We start from the raw sequence: 23,882 nt of genomic DNA, 5'->3' as shown, positions 1-23,882 counted from the left end.
TTTCACGAATAAGAGTCACGGAGCGGTACGAACGTGTGATTGGAGGGAGAAACACGGTCAGTGAATAATGCTAGGAAAAGGACACCTGGAAGATGAGGCCCCTGGACGGAACGGCTGAGGCTGGAACTCGCGTGGCGCAGGGGCCGATACACAGTGATAAGGAGGGGCCATATTGTGGATCGCGAAAGGATGAAGATGGGATCTTGAAAGGCGTGAATAGAGATCTCGCTGGGCCGATTTGCACAACACTTGGTGTGTACCAGCGACTTCATTGTTCCTTCTGGACGCTTAACCTTCCTTGGGTTCTGGCGGATGCAGGATGCATAGAGTGCGTGCAGTGTCAATTAAAGCCGGGTTCTTTCTGTGCTGCTTGGCAGCCCGTAGAAGATTCTTGCACAAGGCTTGTTCACACGTGTCCAGTGAAAGAGCATGACAGTGCTGTGGGTGGAGGCGAGGCTGACAGACGCTGAGGTGAATTGGACACGGTTGCATGTCTGAGAGGTGGCGCATGCTCGTCCTGCACCATGCCTGATGCGGCAGGCGGTGAGGTCTTCACAATGGCAAATCGACAACTGTTCAATTCAAAAGTTCAGGAACAACCGTGCCATATAACACCGCCCGCCGTCGGTACAAACCTTCTTCCTTCCCATCCTCTTTACGACCACCCAACTTCCACTCGGTGTCATCGAGTCTTCTCTTTTTCTTTTCTTTTCCATATACCCTAGCGTCCTTTCCTTTGTCTGCTCTGCGATAGAGCGAGCCTGTCCATAGACACACCTCACCGCCCTCTCCATCGTCTACACTCCACATACCATCACAATGGTGAGGCGGTCGCGGGGCAGCGCTAACCAGCGCTCTGCTTGGTCCATCGCTTTCTATCTTCTCCTCGTCCTGTGTGGCGGCTTAATGCTGGCCTCAACAGTCCGAGCCGCCGACCAGGAGCCGCTCAAGGACGACTCGGGCCGGGAGGTCATTCAGGGTCCCGTCATCGGCATCGATCTGGGGACGACGTACTCATGTGTGGGTGTCATGAAGAATGGCAAGGTCGAGATTATGGTCAACGACCAGGGTGAGTGCGAGTTTTGCCAGCCAAGCGAGCATTGGAGCTGACAGGTGGCCTCTTTCCAGGTAACCGAATAACGCCTTCCTGGGTCGCCTTTACCGACGAGGAGCGTCTTGTTGGTGACGCCGCAAAGAATCAGTTCGCCAGCAATCCCAGCCGGACCATCTTCGATATCGTGAGCTCTCCCCTACTCTCGATGCACGCAAAAAATACTAACAGTGGCAGAAACGATTGATTGGACGCAAATTCGCCGAGAAGGAGGTCCAGAATGACATCAAGCACTTCCCCTTCTCCGTTGTTAACAAGAATGGCCAACCCCGCGTCAAAGTCGACGTCCACGGTGAGGAGACGACCTTCACTCCTGAGGAGATTTCGGCCATGGTCTTGGGCAAGATGAAGGAGGTTGCTGAGAGCTACCTGGGAGAGACGGTCAAGAACGCCGTTGTTACGGTTCCGGCCTACTTCAACGACGCTCAGCGAGCCGCTACCAAGGACGCTGGTACTATCGCCGGTCTCAACGTTCTCCGTGTCGTCAACGAGCCCACCGCGGCCGCCCTGGCTTATGGCCTCGACAAGACTGACAAGGCCGAGCGCCAGGTCATCGTCTACGATCTTGGTGGTGGTACTTTCGATGTGTCTATCCTTACTATCGAGGAGGGCGTTTTCGAGGTACAATCCACCGCCGGTGATACCCATCTTGGTGGTGAAGATTTCGACAACCGTGTCATCAACTACTTCGCCAAGAAGTACAACAAAGAGAAAGGCGTCGACATCACCAAGGACCCCAAGACTATGGGTAAACTGAAGCGCGAGGTTGAGAAGGCCAAGCGCACGCTCTCTGCCCAGAAGACCGCCAAGATTGAGATTGAATCTTTCCACAAGGGCGAGGATTTCTCCGAGACTCTTACCCGTGCCAAGTTCGAAGAGCTGAACAACGATCTCTTCAAGAAGACTCTGAAGCCTGTTGAGCAGGTGCTCAAGGATGCCAAGCTCAAGAAGAGTGACATTGATGACATCGTTCTCGTTGGTGGTTCTACTCGTATTCCCAAGGTCCAGGCTATGCTCGAAGAGTTCTTCGGAAAGAAGGCCCGCAAAGATGTCAACCCCGATGAGGCCGTCGCTTTTGGCGCTGCTGTTCAGGGTGGGGTTCTTTCTGGTGATGAGGCAACGGGCTCGATCATCCTGATGGACGTCAACCCGCTTACTCTCGGTATTGAGACTACTGGTGGTGTTATGACCCACCTCATCAAGCGTGGCACTACGATCCCCACCAAGAAGAGCCAGATCTTCTCTACCGCCGCCGATAACCAGCCGGTGGTCTTGATTCAGGTTTATGAGGGTGAACGCTCTATGACTAAGGATAACAACCTTCTCGGCAAGTTTGAGCTCACCAACATTCCGTAAGTAGCACTCAAAACCGTGGCGTGCACCATTCCAGCTGCTAATTCTTCTACAGTCCGGCGCCCCGTGGTGTTCCCCAGATTGAGGTTACTTTCGAACTCGATGCCAATGGTATCTTGAAGGTTGGTGCAGTCGACAAGGGCACTGGCAAAGGTGAATCCATCACTATTACCAACGACAAGGGCCGTCTTTCCGCCGACGAAATCGAGCGCATGGTCGAAGAGGCCGAGAAGTACGCCGAAGAGGACAAGGCCACTCGTGAGCGTATTGAGGCTCGCAACAAGCTCGAAAACTACGCCTACAGCCTAAAGAACCAAGTCAACGATGAGGAAGGTCTTGGCGGCAAGATCGACGAAGAGGATAAAGAATCCCTTCTCGAGGCTGTCAAGGAGACTCAGGACTGGCTTGAGGAGAACGCAGCCACTGCTGTCAGTGAGGACTTTGACGAGCAGTTTGAGAAGCTTTCCAACGTTGCATATCCCATCACATCCAAGCTCTACGGCCAGGGAGGTGCGGGCGGAATGCCCGATTATGGGGACGAGGGCGAAGATGCCGGCCACGACGAGTTGTAGATGGATCGGGCCAGGTATTCGGCGGGCGGAAAAGTTCGTCGGTAGTTTATTCTGCATTCATGGAGCTGGCAAGTCGAACTCGTGTTCATGATTCGAGTCGTGTATAAGTATCATACATTAGTCGATGGCTTAGAATACTGCCATGGGGATGATCGGAGTCTGGATTTGGAATGACATTTCTTTTTTAGTGAATTTGGTTTTCGTGATTGTATGTGAAGATGGTTCTGTAAGACTTGGATGATACCTGCGAGGCTGACTCAAATTAGAAAAAGCTCGTGGAGTATGACTTACAGACACCTACCCATTTGCAGGGGTTACCCACACTTTTTCAAAACCAGAAAGCACAGAAAATTTTGTTTCCAGGCCTCCAGGCTGCAAATGGCTTCGGATTTGCCCTCGGTACCCTCACGTCAAACACGTGGCCGCCGCGCGACACCTTCCGCACCAAACTAAACTGTACCAAAGACTCGGGAAAAAGGTTAGTAGAACAACACCTCGACCTCACCTTAACTATTCTCTGTCATCCATCATCCATCCTTTGGGGTGATGTTTCACACTCAGAATCAACAATCCCACACGTTGCGGGACATATGCAGCGGCAAGGAAGAGTGCCGGGCAACAAGGTGTTTCAATTATACCAAACTCACTACTCTAACTTTACTTCACGATAGACATTGGATCTCGGTAGTTGTGGCAAGAAACGAATTTCTCAAACTCCCGTTGTCCTTATGTTTCTCAATTTCATCGGACGGAGTGAATGATAGGGCGGTGGTTGGTGGGCTTTGTCTTCGGCGTCAAATTACCGTTAATATTCCCTTCTCGTTTCGCGGCCAATGTCCGTTGTCCGCGAAACGACTTTCATCTCAGCAGGGCATGGTGAGGCATGCGAGATACTATTCAGTCAGGTACGCGAGCCAGATCAGAGTTATTTTTAACTTTTTGGAATTGAGGAGAACGGGACTAGAGAGTTAAACAAATACACATTGACTAAAAATTCGAGGTCGTGGTTCTAGCTGACGGATAAATGTACGGTGTGGTAGGTAGCTAAGCTAACAAACCCCCCAAGACCTTAGGGTATTCCAGAAACAAAAGGCGGGTAGAATGACAGACGGCGCGGAGGGAGCATATGCACAGAGATGACGGATGGATGAAAGTACGCTTGAGAAACAAATGAACTTCAACTCTCCTACTACGCTTCGCAACAGACAAGAACAAGGCAGACTTAGGTGAAAGTAACCTTAACGTGCTCCTCGGACGAACCCATCGCACATCCACCACCCACACCCTGCATATTGGAATCGTAGCCACCGCCGCCGCCATTCGACGCGCTGCAGTTGTCGAGCTCGTAACCTTTCTCGCAAGAGCTGACGCCACCCGTACACTTGAACACGCAAGTGCTCATGTCGGATATGCACTTTGAGCCCTTGGCCGAGATAGAGTTACCGTTCATATTAACGTTCCTGGTGATGTCGAAAGCGCCATTGTTGCCGAAGGTGTATTCATACCATGTGTTGTCGCAGCCGCCGAACATGGCGAGCCTGGTGTCGGAGTATGCGGGACAGCAGGCGCCTGGGACGCCTCCAGCGAAGGATATGGTCTCTTGTGCGCCCTTGTTGATGTTGATGGCGAGGGCGGGCGGGTGTACGTTGAGAGTCATGCCGGTATAACCTTCAGCCGCCCAGCAGAGCAACACAACATCCGAAGCTGCGCCGTTGATGAATGTCGTCTTCCAGGAAGAGTCGCCGCCAACCCACATCTTGCCGTTGTTAGACTTGGGGGGATCTGACGCAGGCTTAGCAACGCCCATGTTGGAGAGTAGCGATTCCACGCCTTTGAGCAGGTCGTTGCCGGCCTCCTGATGCGAGTTGGACGACTGCGTTTCGGTGGACTTCGCGGCCTCGGTGGTGGTAGTAGGAGGGGGAGTATAGGCGGGGGAAGTCGACACGGCTTCAGCCTTAACCTCGCTGGATGAGGGTGTGGGTGTAGCGGTGGCCTGGGAGCTGGCGAAAACAGAGGACCAGTCGACGTTGGAGAGGTCATAAGACACCTTGGACCAGTCGACATCATCGTAGCTTCGTTTCTGGTCACTATGCACTCGTTAATATGGATGTGGGGAGCAGCATTTAAGGAGACGGAAGACTCACGCCTGGCGACGAGCGTGGAAGCCGGCGTGACGGACATTGAGGGCCGCGGCCTGGCCTACGGCGACGGTGCCCAGCACCAAGGCAGATGAGTAGCGCATATTGATATCAATGGCTTGTGGTTTGGTTTGGGGTAGATTCCTCGCGGTAGCTATACAACTGTACTGGGACGGAGTTCGTGAACTGGTATATTCAGGCCCAGCGTCAAGGCTTTTTGGTTGCTTGGGGGAGTATGAATACGACACGACTGTGTGAATAAAGAGTGACTAGAACAATAGCAAAGACGCCGCGTGAAGGAGTGAACGCGGTGATTGCCAGAGTCTTGAAGTGAACTGAACGTGTACAGCCAGCGATGGTGAAAAGCAAGAAGAGAAAAGGAATCGGACAGGTAGGCTGCCGTAAGATTAAGGCCGTCGCTGCGCTTACGCCTTCAGCCGGTGCTCAGGAGCCAGCAAGCATGTCGTGGCCGTGGGCGCCCCGAACGAGCGACTCACGGAGTCGGGACCTTTGATTTCCTCATCTCCTGTGCAAGGACGCCTTGCCGGTTATGGCATAGTGCGCGATACCTGAAAAAGACAATCACCGTTTTTCATCTCGCGCGTGGCGAATCAGGGGCCGTGCCTGGCGGCTGGAGCAGGGACTGAGTGGTCTGATTGGTGTTCCTGGACGCCTACCCCTGGACACGGCTTGGTGCTCCGATTGTTTCGCATCCTGGTCTAAATCTAGCGATGGAAGGACGAGGCGCACATCCACAACAGCTGCAGACAACAGGCTGTATTACTGCACGTGTTTGTGGTCAACTTGCGCAACCTTGACTCCGTGGCAGAGGTGGCGGTGACGGTCGCTGTTATCGCAGCATATCGTTTGTGGAGGTGGAGTTGCGGATGTGATCTTGCTTCCTCTCTTGCTGGAAAGGGGGAGTGGAGCGTGTTTTCGCTGCTTTGGCCAGCAGTTGACTTGCGACGCGCCATTGCGATGGGCGGTTCAGTGGGGAACCGACTGGATTTTACCTACCGTGATTGGATGAGAGAAACTGTGTTACTAACGACTCGCCGTGGTGTCCAAACGAAAGTGGAGTCGTCGAACGACGCTTGGCGAGGTCATTGAAACCTTCTGGAACATCATCGATGGGCGAGAAGGTCCCTCACGACCTTCTCAGCTCTGTGAGTTTTGCCGCTTCAATTCTTCTTCCACGGTGCCGCGGGTGCAGAGGTGGGACGGATGCGGGCCGGCAGGTTCTGTTCCCGACAGACTGATCTGTGGCGATCATCTCCCCGACATTTGCTTGGTCAACCGAATCAGCCAGCGACGCAAGCACACACAACAATCCTGCAAAACTCCTACCTCTGCGAGTACGCAGGCACCGCACCTCACATCCCACTCACCTTCACCCAAAGTCATCCATCTGCACGTTTCTGCAGTTTCGGCCAGTGACGCAAGCACACAACATAATCCTGCAAAACTCCTACCTCCGCGAGTATGCAGGCACGGCACCTCGCATGCCACTCACTTTCACCCAAAGTCATCCATCTGCACGTTTCTGCAGTTGAGCCATTTTTCCTGCTTTGTCAAAGGGCTGCTGTGGATCTGCTTCGATTGTTGTCACTGTGAGTGGAGACATGCAAGACGATGTGCGTCTAGCCGAACAAGCAGGTGTTCTTTGAATCGCAACGTGGTCACCACTTGCCGGGCGCAAGGAAACCGGACTTGGTTGACTGATCATCAATCCGGCTTTTAGGTGTTTACAGCCAGTCAGGATCACGAACGGGAAGATGAAGAGCGGCGAAGAGTGGCACGGCTAACAAGCTCATGGCACGGAGCGAGAAGGTTAATTCGTTGGGATTAACAATCTGACAGCGTCGCGACGTGGACTGTTGTCGTTGGATGCGGAGGTAAGTTGGGTTTCCGCTTTGAGTTATTGTGGACACCTTGTTGAGCCCACCAGTCATGTGGAGGTTGAAAGAAAGTCTCGGTGCGCCTTTCCAAAGAAAATTTTTGCTTTTTGCCGTATGTTTGTACTCTTTCGAGGTCTAGATGTTTATCTATTGAGCAAGAAGAACCTCGATCAGATTATGTAAACACATCTTTATGTTTCCGTTCCTCGCAAAGTCTAGACTTGCTTTGTTTTTATGCCCTTTGAGAAGTTACTCAATCTTTATATATATATCTTTAGCTTTTTCCTCTCTTCCTAAACGTCAGCTTAGAAGACAGCATATTTATCCGTTCTTGCGTCGGCGATTCCTGCTGTCAGATCTCGGTGTCCGGGATCCCTCCCACTACCGAAAATATCCTTTCAAAAACATCCCTCTGTTTTCTAAAAGTTCTTATCGACGAGTGTGGTTCATTTCTTATCGATATACCTCTTATCTCAATGACATCACCATAATCATACTCAATCCTTTTATCATTCCCGATTCGGCTCTCTTAACTCACACTGTGGTTCGTTATAGCTGCATGACCGCCACCCAATCTAGATTCCCAGGTGAACGTCTTTGGCTGTCGCAACTCATCAACGTGAAGCAATGACATGGTCTTTTCCCAGTCGACCAAGGATCAGCACGCAAAACCTCAAATCGAGAAGGGAGATCTGTTCGGTCCGGTCCGAGGAAAGGTTATTCGCCTCCAGGTTTGCTATGAGGCTGATTAATATGAGGCTGTATGCAACGGGATTGTGATTTGAAAGATGAATCTGATCTTTAGAACACATCAACGAGGAACACATCACAATTGTAAATGCACGCCGAGTCATATTAATCGTTGTAGTACAGTTAACGTCTTTGAAGCACACACAACACGACTTGGCGTTTGAGGTTTGGGATCTATACCCCATTTACAACCACCCTGAAAGTAGACAGGATATGTAATCGATTAATCGTGATAGTCTGCCACGACCGTGTTTCGGCTGACAATCAACCTGTTTCTCGTCCCTCAGTCACAGTCACATTTCTGCATTCTCTTTCCTTCCCTTAGTCACAGTCATGTTTCTGCTTTCTCGTGCTGTCTTCATCGCATCGTAGCATCCGTCGTATGGAAAGACCAGCACTCGCTTCCCAGTGGTCATTTAGCTTCAGGTCTCCTCCACATCACAAAGGCCTTCACACTGTCGTGCTATCCTTCAACCTGGAATGCCTTGAATAATCCATTTCAATCAATTGTATCATCCTTTCCGTCAGTCGTTCCTTCTATCGCAAGCACAGACGCATGGTTCAGGTTCGCACGGGTGGGGCTAACGGATTCCATCCATCCACCTCCGCGTTTCAAAACGTTCACGCACTCTGAGATCCGGTGTCTCAACTCAATCCGCTCTCTCTAGCCACGTCTATTACTTGACCTCATCATGGCCCAAACGCTCAAGTTTGCTTAGTTGAAGTTCGTTTATGTATTTCCGACGGCCTTCCTGTAGAGAATGTTTGAGGGAACATCAGGTCCTCAGTCTTCATGCCTAATGTTTCTGGTGAGAGATGAAGGCATTGTCCCAGCTTGTGTCTACAAATTCCGCCTGGCTTTTGTATGGAATCACCCTTTTTGAGTTCCCTCGCGAGTTGAACACCTAAGCCCCACTACTTTCTCACATGCTTGCCAAGTTTGGCTAGAGTCGACTTGTCCGCACCCACCCATCCAACCCATGCCATGCTTCAACACTTTCTCCCTACGCAACACAGACTGTCACCAACCCTCGAAGAAATATATAATTAACATGGGACCGATGGCATCAACGCCAAGCCATGCACCTCATTCCACCCTCCCCGCACGATGTGGCCCAAGGAACGTTGTTTCGAAACAGGCGGCGACCTGATCTGATCCTGCACCGGTGTCTCACTTCCACATTTGGGAGCACAAGCTCACAAGATTAGCAGGATTTGTTTGTGACGTTTGAGGATGGTGGGGATGTGGCTTGGAAGAGCATCATGTCGAAACTGGCGGGATCAAAGCAGTGAAGCACAGCCCAGATTGTAAGTCATCATCATCGCTCTGAATTCAATTCGCCAAAATCCATTTTCATACACACATACCATCAATCCGTCCCAAATTCCTATCTAGAGCCCCCGAACACGCGCAAATTCCCCACAAATCCAACCACCCGAACCCTACGCCATCAGAAACGACTGGACATCCGAGGCCCATGGGTATCTCGAACAACGTCATTTCATAAACTTAATGGAAAGGAAGGCTCTCAATACTCATGTCGAGACTTCCATCTCCCATTCAACACGATCGGAGGAGCGGGGAGATGCAGGTGCGCATGAAAGCAAGCGCATCATGATGCTGAATGTATACATAATGCCCCGTAAAGAAACTTGGGAAAAGAAAAGAAAAAAAACTCCCGTCGTGGTATCAAGTCGTCATTACAAAAAGGAAAATCCATCCGCTACACATTCACCCCCAAAGATTCATCTTTTGAAATTAGTTCATGTGTGCTACCATCCATCCTCACTGCCCCTTGGCTGCCCCATTCCGTGGGCTGGATATCCGCTTGTTGGCCCAGGGCGAGTGGTGTTGGACCTTGGGGCTGGACCTTGACCCCATCCAGGTTGTTGAATGGGTGCCGTGGCACTGCGTTGTTGTGGTACAGACCCGTTCATGTTCCGGTTTGGTAGCGGGTTAGAAGCCTCGCGGCGCTGAATGGCTGACTGTAAAGCAGCGGGCAGTCCAGCACGAGGATTCGTTGGTGGTACAGTGATAGAGCGTGGGGGAGGTGGTGAAGCAAAATTGTTGTTCATTGCTTGAGTCTGTGCTGGAGATCCAGGACGAAGCGCAGACGGTAGTTGAGGAGCTCTGTATTCATCTGAGCCGTTGGAGCCCGAGTATGAATGCTGCACTTTGTTGTCCACAGGCGTCATATCTACAGGTGACATCTCGTATGCCGGCCCTATGATTGGGCCTCGGTTGTCATATGGGGAGAAAGTACGGTCACTGCGCGGGGCGCCGAAATTCCTGCCAGGGCCGGGCATTCGGCCGTTGGGGCTAAAGCTTGTGTTCCCACGAGATGGTGGCGGACCACGGGGATCACTCGGCAGAGGGGAAATCAGCTGGGGAGAAGGAGACACACGACCCTCGTAGTAATCAGTGTTAACTGGGGGAAGGGGGCTTCGAGGTGGTCGGGGGGATGCTCGACCTTGAGACATTGGAGAGTACGGCCGCGATGGTAGACCTTGGGGTACCGGTCGGTTTCCATGTGGGTTGAAGTAATCAGCATTCCGATCGACGGGTGGCATCGGCGGTATTGGTGAGGACAGACCCATGCTCCCCGGCTGGCCTAGGAGCGGGGCATTGGAGCTGTAGCTCGCATTTGAATAGGCAGAAGCCTCAGTGTTTGTCCGGGATGGCGCCGGTCGTTCAAACAAAGACGGCAAAGAAGGCTGTTTCATTCCACCTGTCCTTGTGGTGCTGGTAGTGTTCATCCGAGAAGGTCCGTTCGAAGAGTAGGAGGGTAGTGTTGTAGTTGTACTCAGAGTGTCAGATCTCGCCATCGAGAATACCGAAGAGGTGTCATCGTCTGGTCCTCCAACCTTTGGTAATGTCGGCACTCGTTGCGAGGGAGCATCTCCTTTCTTTGTGGACTTTTGCTCTTCCTTCCTGCGTTTAAGGTCTTGCTTTTCTAGTGCCTTCCTGACTTTCTTGCTCACGATTCTCTCCAGTCGGCCCTCAATTTTCCTGCGGCAATACTTGGATAGGCGTCCATCTGAACTTGGAATGATATGCCACAAAAAGAAGATGTAGAAAATGACGGAGAAGAGTAAAGAGAGTGCTGCTATGACCCAAATGACCAAAGAAAACAACATGGTGAAGTAGATGATTGTTTCTTGTTTGTTTCCAGTAGCAGCCATGTTTTCGATATTAATGAAAAATTGAGCCACAGGCGATCGGTCCTTGGGAGCTGCGTGATCGCCGGTGGGGATGATCTGGGCTTCCATGACGGCCCAGAGAGTGAAGGCGTTGATGACGATGCGAGGGCCTTGGGCAACAACAATGATCAGAGCACCTGTATTCGTTAGTCGGCCTGCAGGAATTCGTTGGTGGTGCGGATCAATACCTTTGAATTGGAAGTAGACGAATAGGGCAATATAGTCAACGCCCTTCTTACTCCTCGTCAACTCGGTGAAGACTAAGAATCTCCTCCATCCTTGGCCGCTCTTTGTGATGCGCATGCACTGGTAGATGGCTGCGAGCGGTTCCAGATAGCTTTCCACGATACCACCAGAGCGCATGACGCGGATTGCCCTCATCCATCGGTATGCTAGGAAAACATAGGAGATGATAATGCATATGGCGAAGATCCACTTGGCGATGTCGAATTCGATTTTGGGCTTGACCTGACTTGACCACTTGTTGAAGGCGAGGAGACTGATGGCAGTGAACGCATCAGCAACATAAACGGCGATGGAGACGAGGACAAGAATCCATAGCCAGCCGTAGGATAATGGGGCAAGGCAAGAGGTGGACTTGAAATCAGAGAGTGTCTGTGAAGGGTCAGCAGCTGTTCCGTGGTACCCAGCTTCCTGCACGTACAATGTAGTCCCACTTCTGCTCTTCGGTGACAGTGAGTCCCTTCTCGCGATCACCGCAGCACCCCATGGCGAGTTTTTGTTGGGTATTATTAGGTAGGGTATCCGCTCAACGGCAACCGTCTCGTCCAGCCCAGCTGTTGTTGCAAATGAGTGACTAGAGCGACGTCGCTAGGACATCTAGAGCAGCTGGCAATGGGCGCAATGGGCGCAATGGCAGTGTTATTTGGTGGAGAGATGGTGACAGTCCCGCTGTACACCACTAGCGGGAGAGAGTCAAAAGAGCGACAGGGGCGTGGTGTTGAGGTGGAGGCGGAGCGAAGAGGCTAAAGGCAGGGCAGGTCAGGGCGAGGGAGTGTGTGAAGCGTGTCCGTTTACGTCGGGGTCCGGAATGCTACGCAGTGCGCATGATGCGGGTGGGCTGCTGGGGCACGGCTTGTCTGATGCACACAATGCGCAAATGGGCATGAGGAGGGGATCAGATATAAGACCGAGAGCGACGGGCGGTGTATTTGAATTGGGACAATTGACAGGAATTGATGTTGTTGTCGTTCCTGTTGTGGGAGTCGCGGTGAACAGCGACTGCTTTGCCTGGACGGTTGGACTGCGCAGAGTAGAAAGAGCGAGGGGCGCGAGGCTGCAGGGTGAGGCTGCAGGGCGAGGGGTATCGCAAACGGCGCGCAGCACGAATAGCGGGCGATGCGCAAGAGAGAGACGAGAAGAGAATGTCCAAGTCACGGCGTCTACGTGTTCTTGGTCGCCGCACAGGAGGCACGACTGGTGAAAAGGATTGCAGAGTGAGCGAGCTCCTTTTGGCAGCCGCGACCCGGCCCTGGTGGTCAGTCGCTCCTGGCCTGCACTTGCCCTGCGCTCAACGGCGGCTGCCCGAGTTCCGTGCCCAGAAAACCTCCGCGTTTGAGAAGCGACCCCACTGCGCCAATTGGCTGCGGGCTGGCTCCACCAGGTTTGGGGTTAAGCCTCACCAGCCTGAGAACGGCAGCCCGCTAGCCTGTTCCTCTTCTCTGTCCGCTTCAGGGCCATCATGGGTATCTGGAGAGATTGCTCGTCTCATCAAGTAAAGGCCCTATTACCATCCGTCGCCATCCTCATCTCGGGACCCGCACGTCGCCAACCTCACCGGTAAACTTCTCTCTTTGACTTCGCCAGCTCCAACTACGGCGAGGCTCGGCGTCAACAGCGGCGAGGCTCAGCGCGCATCTCACGATGTGAAGCGAACTATTAACAGAACTGCACATGTTAGCGCCTTCGGTGAGTGGCACGAGCGGCTCCCGCATTTCCGTGCTCCACATGTCGGCAACTTGGGCCATGTTCCATGTTACAAGTCTCGAAGATCTACTGTGTAGCATTATCGGACCACAATCTTTCCTCTCTGTCTATTAGCACCTTCTAGGCAATCAACTCTCACTCTCCTATCCGATCGACCTAGGCGGTTCGCGTCATATGTGGATTCGTACGACCTTTCGGGCCTCAGGGCCTCAGTTGCTACGCATTTCGCACGCAAGGTTTCTCTCAGCGTGCCCCTGGCGAGACTCATTCGGCAGACTGGCCTTATCTAGTCTGGCCGATGCAACATCACCTGTTTGCTCAGTCTCAGAATTTCTGGCACAGCAATAGGCGGTGGGATCAAAAAGGGAGAAAAAAATCACGTTTAACATTTCATGGCCTCCAAGCGCCTATGTATGCGTGCGGCGTCATCCTAACTTAGCTCACCTCAACCCAATCATGCCTTTCTCCCGGTCCTCCCTTATCCTGCACAAACAATCCGAAAGGCCCCGGGTTTTCCGGGAATATTATGCCAGCTGTTGGTATGGTGACGAAGCGTCTAAGCACTGAAATCATGCACCAGCTGTCTCCACTCCAACTCTGCCGCCGTCGTAACATCAAGCTTCTCCTTTCTTTCACTTTTCATGAATTGTAACACCTCCAGCAGCCAGTCGGCTTGGGGATCGACGCAGTTTGGGCCATTCAAGAGGGAACGTCATCCCCCGGGGACCACACAGAAAGAAGAAGTTTGGAAACGATGATGTGGCCATCCCGAGCTAGGTCCAGATGCCCCTATCTCATTTCTCCCTCTGAGGAGCTCCCCCTTGGTACCTCTGATGTCAATATAATTCAAGCCACCGGTGATGCTATCGAATCCAGTAACAGGCGTGATGCTATCAGACCTGTACACCATGTCGTTGGGCGTTTGGATGCCCTCAGGCACGACAGCGTCTATGAGGTTGACTTTGATATCAATGACGCCGATATTCGGTTTGTCGAACTACTCGTAAAGCCTTATTCTACGGACACTCTTTTCGCCCAAAGAGGTGAGGCAGTTTCACTGGCGCAACTGCATCTCGCTTCCTCAGATCATGGATACTGGCCCGGGCCTTCCTCACCCTGAAGTTGTATGCCCCCTCATTTGCTTTCCCGTCGACCATCATGTCGCCGTGTGAGTTAGCGAGGAATCGTAAGGCACCCTGCTGCATTCACTTTGTGACTATTTGACTGGGGCAGGCGCACCTCGAAATGGAAGGAACTCTTAACTCACCAACTCCCACAGCTCCTCAAAAAACTACTCCCTCTTCTCTTTTAAGTGCTCAAACATATTCAGCTCCTTTTTCGAACTGTACATGAAGCTAGCTTCATGGGTAAGTCTCTTCGAAAGTCTCCCGAAAGTCTCTCTTCATCTTCTCACCCTCCTCATTCGTGATCTTCTTCTTCCCTATCAGGTGGCATAGATTGTGTGTTCACTGGGGCACAACCAGAGATCCGTACTCGCCCACCTCTCTCGAACACTCTTGTGTGATTTATATCCCCGTGGCCCCTTCCCAACCACGGCCATTCTCTTCCTGCGCACGTCAATGCCCTCCTTCGGCTAGGAGCTGGAATGGCGAATTGTCCCTTTGAAGCTGTCCAAGTCCTTCCACGGAGGAAAATATTGTTTCGCCCCAATCCGATAACTGCCACAAGGAATCTGGCCTGTACTAAATAACCAATGTTACATCGTACGTTCTACCCCTTTCTAACTCATCCCAATCAGCGCTGACTAACTTCTTGTAGAACTTGATGTCCTTCTTCAGATTCAGCTTCTCATCAATATTTCCACAGTATCCTTGTAGCTCTTCATAGCCAGGATAATGCTCACCCCAGGTCCAGTCTTCATATACGTCGGACAGGCACAATGCGTAAATGCGCCATTGCGAATCCATCCTCGCGCCAGGGTAACAGTTCTAATGCCAAATGTTGCCGAGATCAGAACCTGTTTCTACAACTCTGACGCCGAAGCACGCGCTTCGAAGAGTGTGGAGCAAATATCAGCCTGCCAATCCAACGCTAATGACGAGTACGTCGATGTTGCGATCCAGAGATGAATCAGGGCTGTTTTCTCCTTGTGTCGAGTTAGATAAATGAAGCGTGTTGTCTCCCAAGGTACGTTGCATGGTGCACGAGAATTGACAGACGCAAAGAACACGATCTCATAAAAAAATGAAATACCAACGAGTACGGGCTTCAATCGCGCCATGGAAGGACTTCATTTTTTGAGCAAAAATATCCAGTGGCAACGCAGCCAAGGACTTGAATTCTTATGTCCAGAGACAATAACATTCCGTTTCGTCTACAATCTCAGTTCTCCTAATTGTCTCATTGCCCATTTGTCAGCTTTGAATATCTTTCCACGAATTGCAAGCCTGGAAACTTCGTCTCCTGCCTTATCTACAGAAATCATGGAAGGCTGAGGGGTAGCGCCGGATTAGCCAAGGCCACCCGTAAGGATCATTACTATCACAAATTAGAACATGGATAAGGAGATCAGACCCAGGAATACAGTGCTAGGCGAATTACCTTCTTCTGGCTTCGTTCAGTTACATAGATCTACCGAGTAGCTATCAGCTCCTTCCTGCACGCTCCTTTCCTTCATCCTCTTCATCAATGGGCGTATCCAGGCAATAATCTCGCTCATTGTTCGTCACGGTTTGCAGCTCGATGACCCCGTTGTCCTCTCATGGATCTCCGTGCACTGCACCATGCTAACTGCACCACCAACATCTCTTTGTCTGAGAACCGGTTTTCGTAGGTAGTCGACAACATTCGCTACGTGATTCTCAGCAATGTTACTCTATCTTTCTACATAGCGTCCCATCAATATACGGAAGTATACTAGACAGTGAAACACATCACCAAGAGGGTTATGAGCAGCTCCTATTTGCTAATATCTGAAGGAGAGGAAAGCGACCATCAGCGATGCCGTGGCGAGGGCGATCAAGATTGTGTTGAAGAGGATGCTTTGTATCCTGGGTTCGCTGGGACTAGATCTTGATTAGGGGACCTGAGGTAGAGGATTGGCTGTATTGATAAATGATGGAGATGCCAGCATCGTGCAAGGTTGGTTCCAAATACCTTGGAATTTTCGGCTCAAAAGGAACACAGCTAGTAAAAGGCCTAAGAAGAGTCTGTTTTGCTATTGAGGGTCGGTCTCTTCGGATTTCACTTAATTAGACTGACATCTCATGAGCGGTAGAGGCAGAGACTGGGGCACACGACGGTTGAAAAAGAAGGGCGCGTTGCCCCCAAACTTCCATTCGACTATAATTTCAAGAAGCATTAGTTGAAAATGTCCAATTCCTCTAACATATTTCCGACTGTTCACGCCCGTTGGTGCTGTACGACATAAGGTTGACGAACCGTGTTAGACGGTTTGGTAGTATCGAAGAGGCCTCATTCGCCAATTCTGAACAGGAAGAAGGCGATTCGGGAGCATGCAGAATGTAAGTCCTGTTATATCAAACCTTGCCCATGTCACCTGTGCAACGTAGACCGCCTTCTGACCGAGTCCGACAGGCATAGCATATATCAATAACGCCGCATTGTCCCATTACCTGGATATCCTCGGCACACTCAGTAAACATACATCGGTTCCTTGGTTTTATCCCACAACAAACTCACCTCTGTCCCAAATATCTCATCGACTGCAATAGAGGACATGCTTCCTGTCTCTATATCCTCCGACTGGACTTCTAAACGATGTTCTGCACGCTTTTAAGTTATATTCTTCTTATTGTTTTTTCAAACTGAAAACATACCTTGCCCTCCGATTCTTCGAGCACTGTCTGTGTGCTCCGAGGCATCTTCATTCACTGGATCATGTTGTCTTATTTGTTCTTGACGTGCTGCTCGAAGATGGAGATATGCAATCACCACCGACGCAGCGGCGAACGATATGGAGAGTATGTTGAAGAAGATTGACTGAAACGAGCCTTGATCTTGATTGGCTATCGATCCAATGGGTGGCGTTGAGGTACTATTAGTCCACACGGCAGGCATGGTCGCCACGAGTGGGGCTTTGGGAACGAGCTAAAGACGAAGGCTAAATGACGGAAGGTTAATTCGATGCTGAGTTGAGTCGAACGGAAGCACGAAAGGACTGTCCTTATTATAAGCAGTACAATCCCCAAGAGCGAACAAAAAGGCTGACCTTTTGCTCCCAGGGTACGGTTACTGTGGCGCAAGGTGCACCTGGTCGGTGCATTGCAGGGGTGCGCGACGGAGAATACAAACTTCCCCTATTGACAAAAATACACCTAATACTATATAATTTTGTATGCAAAGTCGCGTACCTGAGTCTCTCAGTCAACAATGCGCTCTCTATCCACATGATCAAGATGCCTCCACCATCCACCCCCCGCCACTGATACCTCTCTCGCGACAAACGCCTCCAAGTGCAGACCCTACGTCTAGCTAGTCATACACAACAGTTTATTACAGACCTCCTTAAAGTCACTTATAGACAGGTTGCCTACGCAATTGCCTGTAAACGCGTTACGCTAAAATAACAATCTAGTTAACTCTTAGAGCTTAGCAATACTTAAGTTAACAAGCTTATAGCATATGTTACTTAATTACAAGCTTTACAGTAGATAAGCTTTTAAGACCCTACTAATAGTCTATTTGCACACTTTAGCGTTGGCAAATACATGTTACGGTCTACGGTTGGACCAGCGTAACTCCACCTAGGATGCTCCACAATATGGTACGGTTGGAGCAGGACTCGCTTACAGACCAAGCGGAGGACGCGGAGGTAGCACGACTACCCGAGACCTTGGAAGAATGCGTCGTCCAATAGGAAGATAGGACGCGAATCCCACGAGCCCAGGGGAGCTCAGCGAGCCCTGCTTGGCAGGCTCGTGTGGGCTCGTCCAGCTCGCCTTGGCGTCCCCCACACATGTATATAGTTTCCACATTGAACAACCTTTGGGAGGCGTGTTCAACGTTTAGTTTATTCTTACATAGACTGAGTAGCATTCAGCTTTCCGAAGAGCTGTAATACTATCTGTATATCTTGCACCATATATACCTCCAACCCTGTCCGCAAGGACCGTTTGACCCGGCCACCCTACTGCCGCATTAAGGGCAAACCACGATCCGGTCTCCCTATAACACCCTCCATTAGCCCAATAGCCTGTACGTAGGACTGTACACCCTACCGGATTGGCCCCTACTATCCGTCCTACTTCCCACCTAGGAACATCACCAGACCCGAGTGCTTCACGAAGCAAGGATTGTAACAATACACTATTTGCTATGCTCTTTGCAAGAGAGAGTATTTACGCTAAGTAGCTCTAGCTAAGCCTCCTCTCTCTAATGCTAATAAGTAGGCTTAATACTAGTGGGCACAGGATCATGTTAACTGGCAGCCTAGCCAGTGGAAGATGATTCTATGGAGTGATAAGACATAGGTCACTAGCAGCAGGCACAGGAAGAAGTGGGTAATAAGGAGGCCTAGAGAGGAGCTTAATAAGACCTGTATAGTAGAGAAGCTTTGTAGGAAATAAGGCTAAATGTTCTAGAGCAGCTTCTCTAGGTCCTAGAAAGGTCCTTGCCTGTTCTAGAAAAAGGAGTAGAAGAGTATTAACAAGGAGAGCTATTATAAGCAGGTTGTCCTGCTTGTTAATAGCTAGTTGCGTATAAATCCTTAGCTACAATTTATGCAGGATGGGGCTCCAGCGCATACTGCAGCCTATATAATTCCAAAGCTTTTAAGAGAACAATCTATCCTATTACTTAGCTAGCGTTCTTATCTAATCTTAATCTAATTAAAACAGTTTAGAATAAGATAAAGGACTATATTAAGAAGAACTACGTAGTATAGTATAGGAAGCTTTGCACTTAATTGCTAATGGGCTTCTTAAGGAGCTTATTGCAAGTATGCTAGAGAGATGTTAGGCTGTGATTAATACCCAGGGCGGTCACACAAAGTACTGAAATTTGTATGTAAAGAAAGACAAAAATCGGTTTAGTTCACAAGCTGACAATTGCCGCGCACCCTTGCAGTGCACCGACCATGTACACTACGTGCATTCTCGTATCCGCTTGGTGGCCAAAGCACGCTCATGCACGTCTCGCTCTTCATTTAGCCAGATCCGGAATCTTTTTGTTTCAAGGCCCCGTATTGTCCCTTGGAACAGCGACTGGTTGATGCCTCGAAGGATTTGCGCTTGAACATGCCAAGCTACGGACGGATCTCTGGCCTTCGAGCTCTATTGAGATATGCACTGCCACGCCTACTGCCCGCAAGCACAGAATACTCTGCCTCGTTGGACTTGACTTGCGTCCTCCACCTGCACGTGGAGAATGCAAGGAATCGGCTCCAAAGGCCTCGTTCCTTGAAGGATGAAGCCATAGAATATGGGTGCTCCCAACCGTTTAAGGCAGGGTGTACAACAACACGCGGCTACCGTTAATCTATGGCTCTTGGACGCGACGAGCATTTTCTGGACATACACACAGTCGTCACGTCATGCACCCCGATTTGCAACCCTGAGGAGCTCCAAAATGCGTGCACATTCTCTGGAGAGACACTGGAACAAGCGATCCGCTTCAATGGTACTTTGGTTAACCATAAATCACGCTGCTGAACCTAGTGGACCACAATACAGGATACAACTCGTTCCCGTTGATACTAGCCCACATCAATACTGATGAAGTAAAAGGTCGTGTTTGGGCTGAGCAATTACTCTATCACTACAAAGGCCAGAGTGGGACTGTTGCTAAGCGCTACCTGGAAGACTCTCTTACAAAGCGTGAGCTGGAGATACACAAAGAACATTATAGCGTTCTTCACTTATATGCCTTTTGGGTTTTGTCAGTAGGGGAGAGTGACTTCGCCAGCCGTCTGGAGTATGGAATTAGGGGACTGATTACGGTTCGTAGATAGGTTTCACCACCAATGGTCTTCATTCTTACCTTTTGCTGTAGGTACATGGAACACTTCCGGTGTCCACAGATCACAACATTCCTCTATTAAGACCTTCTCCCTTCCTCGCCCGTGGACCTGGACTGCTGACACCCCTGGTTTCACGGAAAAGCCAGAGCCATAGGCTCACTGTCTAGAGACCTCTCAAATTTCGCCTCCTTATTTATTCCAAAGACTTAGTGATTCTAATCGTCGACTTAGAGTGTCAAAATTCACCTCCAGTTTCTCAAGCACTTCTTTAATCTCTTGTGGTTTCGCGCCTTTTGATACCGCCGCTGGTGGACTGGGTGTATCCAGTATCAATACCTCACTTCTCTTGGTTACGATTTCCTGGGAAATCTAGGCATGTAGTCGAGGTTGGAAGGGTATCTGGTCATCATTGTTAACATTACAACTCTAAATAGATAGTAAAACCTCTGGGTGTGTGGCGAATTGGCCCCCTCGATAATTGGTCCCCTATCTCCCTGTTTTTGGTGTCTGAAGTGGAGATATGCCGCAAAGAGTGAAGCTGTAAAAAGAATGGATTCGATGTTGAAGAGAATTGTCAGTGTTTTTACTTGTCCAACTGCGAAGGTACCGACAAACCTACAGGCGGTAGAGGAGAAATATACCTCGTGCAGGTTTGAAAAATGGCTGGCATGCTTTGAAATTGCACACAAGGCTTGATTTAGCGGAGCGCCTGAAAGTTGAGAGGAGACAATTATCGGAACTCCAAGCGGCGGTTTTATGCTGTAAATAATGACCCTCGCAAATCATTCCCCACAATCTCATATCTGTCCAAGTCGGCAGAAGATCGACTAAACTGGGGGAAAAGTTGATAGGAAACGATCTGGGGAACGAGTGCGCCTCACTCTCGTCCAATGCCATGGCTCCTTGACATTGCGCACGCTAGGTACAGATAGGCCGCTCAGCTGGAAAGAACGCCATATTCGTATGGTGCTTGGGAGAGAGCAATCTTTGTCGCGGAGTGTCAACTAGACAAGCAGGAGTATAAACTTACCAACCCCAACCGCAATCATGGCCCGTGGAAGGCACGTGGAATAAGAAAGGCCTTCGACCGCCTAGGATGGGTTTCCGATGTGCTCTTATCAGTGACTAGGTGGTTAGGGAGGAATTCGATTACGTTTCAGGGCCCAATTGGCTATGTAAGGCACAAGGCTAGGGCGAAGGCATCACTGGACTCCACCTCGGGCTATTATGATCCTGAATACTCTATAACTTGCTATGAGGCATAAGAATGATCTCGGACATGTCATGGGTTTTAGCTCCCGGCTGGAAGAGGTGGCCTGGCTTAGGAGTCTCTCGTCACTCCCCCACCGAGCGTTAAGCTCGTTCATCTTCCTACTAGAATCGAAAGTTTTAACTAGTGTGGAGCTTCTTTCGTAAGCTGTTCAAGGTCAGCCTCTTACATATTGATGGCTTCATTTTCTTGGACAGCATATATGAGACACCCTGACAGTCTGTGCGAGACGTGTCTGGACAGGTGCATTCTGTGAGTCGTTCGAGACTGAGACCTTGAGTCCGTTTCTCAAAACGCTTCCGCTGCTTAAGTCGGAAATGTAGGAATTCAACCACAAGGGTTGCGACGGCAAGAAAAAGCATTAGGATGTTGAAGAGGAGGCACTGGGCATTGTTTTCACCGTTTGCATGGATCCTGATATATTCAGGAGACGTCGATGTGGTGTTTGTTTGAGGAAGAGTGGGCATGGCGACGAGTGAGAACTAATGAAATCTTTGAAAGGAGCGGAGATTAAAATTTTCCAGGCGAGGAACTTTCCATCGAAGACCCATGGGTTTAACTATATCGTTTTGAACGCAGCAAGTTTTGGGGGGGGGGGCAATAAAATCGCGCCTGTTGGACTTGCAGAACGTGGAACTTGGTAGGCGGACAACTCAAGAAAGATTGTTGCACCATGGTCATTCATGGGTTGGAAAGGAGAAGAACGGAATCGGTCTGCTTCAGAAGATGAATGCATGCCGCCCTCTCAGTTTGTATAGATCGAAGGTGATCCATTGTCCGGGGTGTGGGGTAGACGAGAAGGCACGGAGCTAAACCAAATACGTGTCCTAGCGTACGTCCATATCTTGAAGAAAAGCGCTCGTGACAGATTAGGGGCACAGCTTCGTAATATTTTCTTGGCAGAATGGGGGGGACTGTGGAACCTATCAGTGTTCTGGCTTGAAGGGCTGATTTGGGCGCTCGAGCGGAGGCATTTCACCGGTCAAGAATCCAGATATTAATTAATAGAAGACTGGAAGCAACACAGCCACACTTCTGTCATGTGTACCTAACCTATGGCTGTGCTGCAAATATGTTGTTTGTTTCTTCAGCAAGCGATACAACCCTTTTCTGCACAAGTTAACATTTCTAAGCCTTTATCTTCAGGCGGTTGTGTGTAGACTTCTATTTTCTTTTTCGGAGGACTTGGAAGGACGTCACGGTATGCCGCTCCCAATTAGGGCTCGTTTCTTTTCTTGCGTGCTTCAGCCTTGCATGCTGACACGATCGGCAATAAGCGACTCGTCCGAGTCGTGCGGTATGCCTCAAGATGACATAAAGAGCGAGCCTCACGCTCTCTTACTCTCAAATCGATTATTCCAGCGTTGGATGATCGCAGAGTTGGGTGCCGATTGGCAGGGATATTAACCCTACGAATACGTTCTAATCTTAAGAAACGTGATCTCAACCCCTACTTCTGAATTTATTTCTCCACTTTTACTTGAGTTCGAATTGAACCCAGTGATTTTCTCCAGGCCACATCCGAGCGCTCCATCATCCATTTGGCCAGAGCTGCCGTCCTCCTGCGACGAAACCCTATCCGGAGTCGATCTCTCATCCATTGAAAGAGATCCCCACTCGGAAAATTCTCCCAGTACGCAGAATTTCGACAGCTCTACAACTACCGCTAGTCCGTCTACCGGGACAGACGTCGAGAACAGCCACGAGAGACATCCAAAGCGAGTCTTTGCCTGCCCGAATTGCGCTAAATCCTTTGCCAAAGAGTTTGAAAGGAGGTAAGCTATCACCGTTCATTGAACTGCCCACGTCCTTGTGTGCCTCTTAAATGGCGCCTCGTTGATAGCAGGGCAGGAAGCATATGTACCGCACACATAATCCACGATACCAATGTACCATGTGTAGCCAAAAGCCATTCGGATTGCGAGCCGATTTAAACCGCCATATCATGTCCAAACACCACGCCACCTCGATAGTCTCTGCCAAAGCGGCTCATCCCTGTCAATTCTGCGAGAAGAGTTTTTCAAGGAAGGATAATCTTTTGAGGCATTTGCAGAACTTGCATAGAGATGAGTCGCTGGAGGGCGGCGGCTAGTGATAGTACTACGGTCCCAGATCTTATCCAAGAGATATGAAGATTTAATTCGCAGAGCTTAAGATAATACACGAGCTCAATCGGAACAAAAGAATTAAATCTGGGTTGATCATAGAGACGCTCCTACCCATTGGGTAAGATTTGGGACCGTAGTGGACCATTTCCTTGTCGCTTTTCTTCTCTTCCTTTTAGCTTCACTTTCTTTCTCACTTCATACCTTCTTTTCAAAGTCAGGGGTCGCACTTTCATGGAACTAGGATGCAGATTGGATCCTCCCGAGGCCAGGACATTCATTCACCTCCAGCAAAGTCACATTGTTGTCACGATTTTTGTATGAACATGCTCGCTGAGACCTCAATTCTACCCGAACACCCTCCTTTCTTCTTTGCAGAATTGGTTTCTATTAAAAATATTAAGTCTACACTATTCGCGACAAGCAATCTATACTAGTCCAAAAGGGGTGCACTAGTTCTAACAACTTCCACACACCTCAACCCTTGCCGCTTCCCCATCCCTCTTCTGCACGCACACACCCATCTTTTCAAACTCCAACTGCCACTATTAGGCCGTTACTATCGCGGTCATTTTTCTGTTGAAGTTGACAGACGTC

The 23,882-nt window shown here is 50.1% G+C and overlaps 4 protein-coding genes across 4 annotated transcripts; 1 reads left to right on the top strand and 3 right to left on the bottom strand.

Moving 5' to 3' along the window:
• The first annotated feature begins 607 nt into the window (after window positions 1–607).
• Window positions 608–3,228, top strand: BDR25DRAFT_283844 (heat shock protein 70b). Its single transcript, XM_033688082.1, has 4 exons — window positions 608–1,069; window positions 1,129–1,238; window positions 1,289–2,463; window positions 2,520–3,228. Exons 1-4 carry the CDS (start codon window positions 820–822, stop codon window positions 3,034–3,036), a joined length of 2,052 nt encoding a protein of 683 aa, XP_033549264.1. The 5' UTR covers window positions 608–819; the 3' UTR covers window positions 3,037–3,228.
• A 741-nt stretch (window positions 3,229–3,969) lies between these two features.
• Window positions 3,970–5,650, bottom strand: BDR25DRAFT_258765 (uncharacterized protein). The gene is made up of 2 exons (XM_033686551.1): window positions 5,181–5,650; window positions 3,970–5,123 (listed from the first exon to the last, which is right to left on the bottom strand). Exons 1-2 carry the CDS (start codon window positions 5,276–5,278, stop codon window positions 4,259–4,261), a joined length of 963 nt encoding a protein of 320 aa, XP_033549263.1. The 5' UTR covers window positions 5,279–5,650; the 3' UTR covers window positions 3,970–4,258.
• A 3,859-nt stretch (window positions 5,651–9,509) lies between these two features.
• Window positions 9,510–11,889, bottom strand: BDR25DRAFT_14270 (uncharacterized protein). The gene is made up of 3 exons (XM_033683890.1): window positions 11,688–11,889; window positions 11,212–11,638; window positions 9,510–11,160 (listed from the first exon to the last, which is right to left on the bottom strand). Exons 1-3 carry the CDS (start codon window positions 11,751–11,753, stop codon window positions 9,596–9,598), a joined length of 2,058 nt encoding a protein of 685 aa, XP_033549262.1. The 5' UTR covers window positions 11,754–11,889; the 3' UTR covers window positions 9,510–9,595.
• A 4,416-nt stretch (window positions 11,890–16,305) lies between these two features.
• On the bottom strand, window positions 16,306–17,109 carry BDR25DRAFT_14267 (uncharacterized protein). The gene is made up of 3 exons (XM_033683889.1): window positions 16,771–17,109; window positions 16,634–16,716; window positions 16,306–16,566 (listed from the first exon to the last, which is right to left on the bottom strand). Exons 1-3 carry the CDS (start codon window positions 17,009–17,011, stop codon window positions 16,471–16,473), a joined length of 420 nt encoding a protein of 139 aa, XP_033549261.1. The 5' UTR covers window positions 17,012–17,109; the 3' UTR covers window positions 16,306–16,470.
• Window positions 17,110–23,882: the final 6,773 nt, after the last annotated feature.

Source organism: Lindgomyces ingoldianus (assembly GCF_010093535.1).
Source record: "Lindgomyces ingoldianus strain ATCC 200398 unplaced genomic scaffold BDR25scaffold_11, whole genome shotgun sequence".
In the NCBI taxonomy this organism is placed as follows: Eukaryota; Fungi; Ascomycota; class Dothideomycetes; order Pleosporales; family Lindgomycetaceae; genus Lindgomyces; species Lindgomyces ingoldianus.
The sequence above is the reverse complement of the archived record's forward strand: the minus strand, read 5'-3'. Positions and strand labels throughout refer to the sequence as shown.

What these genes read in the sequence shown, in the direction of transcription:
- BDR25DRAFT_283844 (XM_033688082.1), top strand. Translation starts at nt 820, where the DNA reads ATGGTGAGGCGGTCGCGGGGCAGCGCTAACCAGCGCTCTGCTTGGTCC. An exon ending in GCCGGACCATCTTCGATATC is followed by an intron (nt 1,239 to 1,288) that starts GTGAGCTCTCCC and finishes TAACAGTGGCAG; the next exon opens with AAACGATTGATTGGACGCAA. An exon ending in TTTGAGCTCACCAACATTCC is followed by an intron (nt 2,464 to 2,519) that starts GTAAGTAGCACT and finishes ATTCTTCTACAG; the next exon opens with TCCGGCGCCCCGTGGTGTTC.
- BDR25DRAFT_258765 (XM_033686551.1), bottom strand. Translation starts at nt 5,278, where the DNA reads ATGCGCTACTCATCTGCCTTGGTGCTGGGCACCGTCGCCGTAGGCCAG. An exon ending in TTCCACGCTCGTCGCCAGGC is followed by an intron (nt 5,124 to 5,180) that starts GTGAGTCTTCCG and finishes ACGAGTGCATAG; the next exon opens with TGACCAGAAACGAAGCTACG.
- BDR25DRAFT_14270 (XM_033683890.1), bottom strand. Translation starts at nt 11,753, where the DNA reads ATGGGGTGCTGCGGTGATCGCGAGAAGGGACTCACTGTCACCGAAGAG. An exon ending in AGCAGAAGTGGGACTACATT is followed by an intron (nt 11,639 to 11,687) that starts GTACGTGCAGGA and finishes GACCCTTCACAG; the next exon opens with ACACTCTCTGATTTCAAGTC. An exon ending in CGTCTACTTCCAATTCAAAG is followed by an intron (nt 11,161 to 11,211) that starts GTATTGATCCGC and finishes TAACGAATACAG; the next exon opens with GTGCTCTGATCATTGTTGTT.
- BDR25DRAFT_14267 (XM_033683889.1), bottom strand. Translation starts at nt 17,011, where the DNA reads ATGCCTGCCGTGTGGACTAATAGTACCTCAACGCCACCCATTGGATCG. An exon ending in TCGAAGAATCGGAGGGCAAG is followed by an intron (nt 16,717 to 16,770) that starts GTATGTTTTCAG and finishes AAAAGCGTGCAG; the next exon opens with AACATCGTTTAGAAGTCCAG. An exon ending in ATGAGATATTTGGGACAGAG is followed by an intron (nt 16,567 to 16,633) that starts GTGAGTTTGTTG and finishes GAGGATATCCAG; the next exon opens with GTAATGGGACAATGCGGCGT.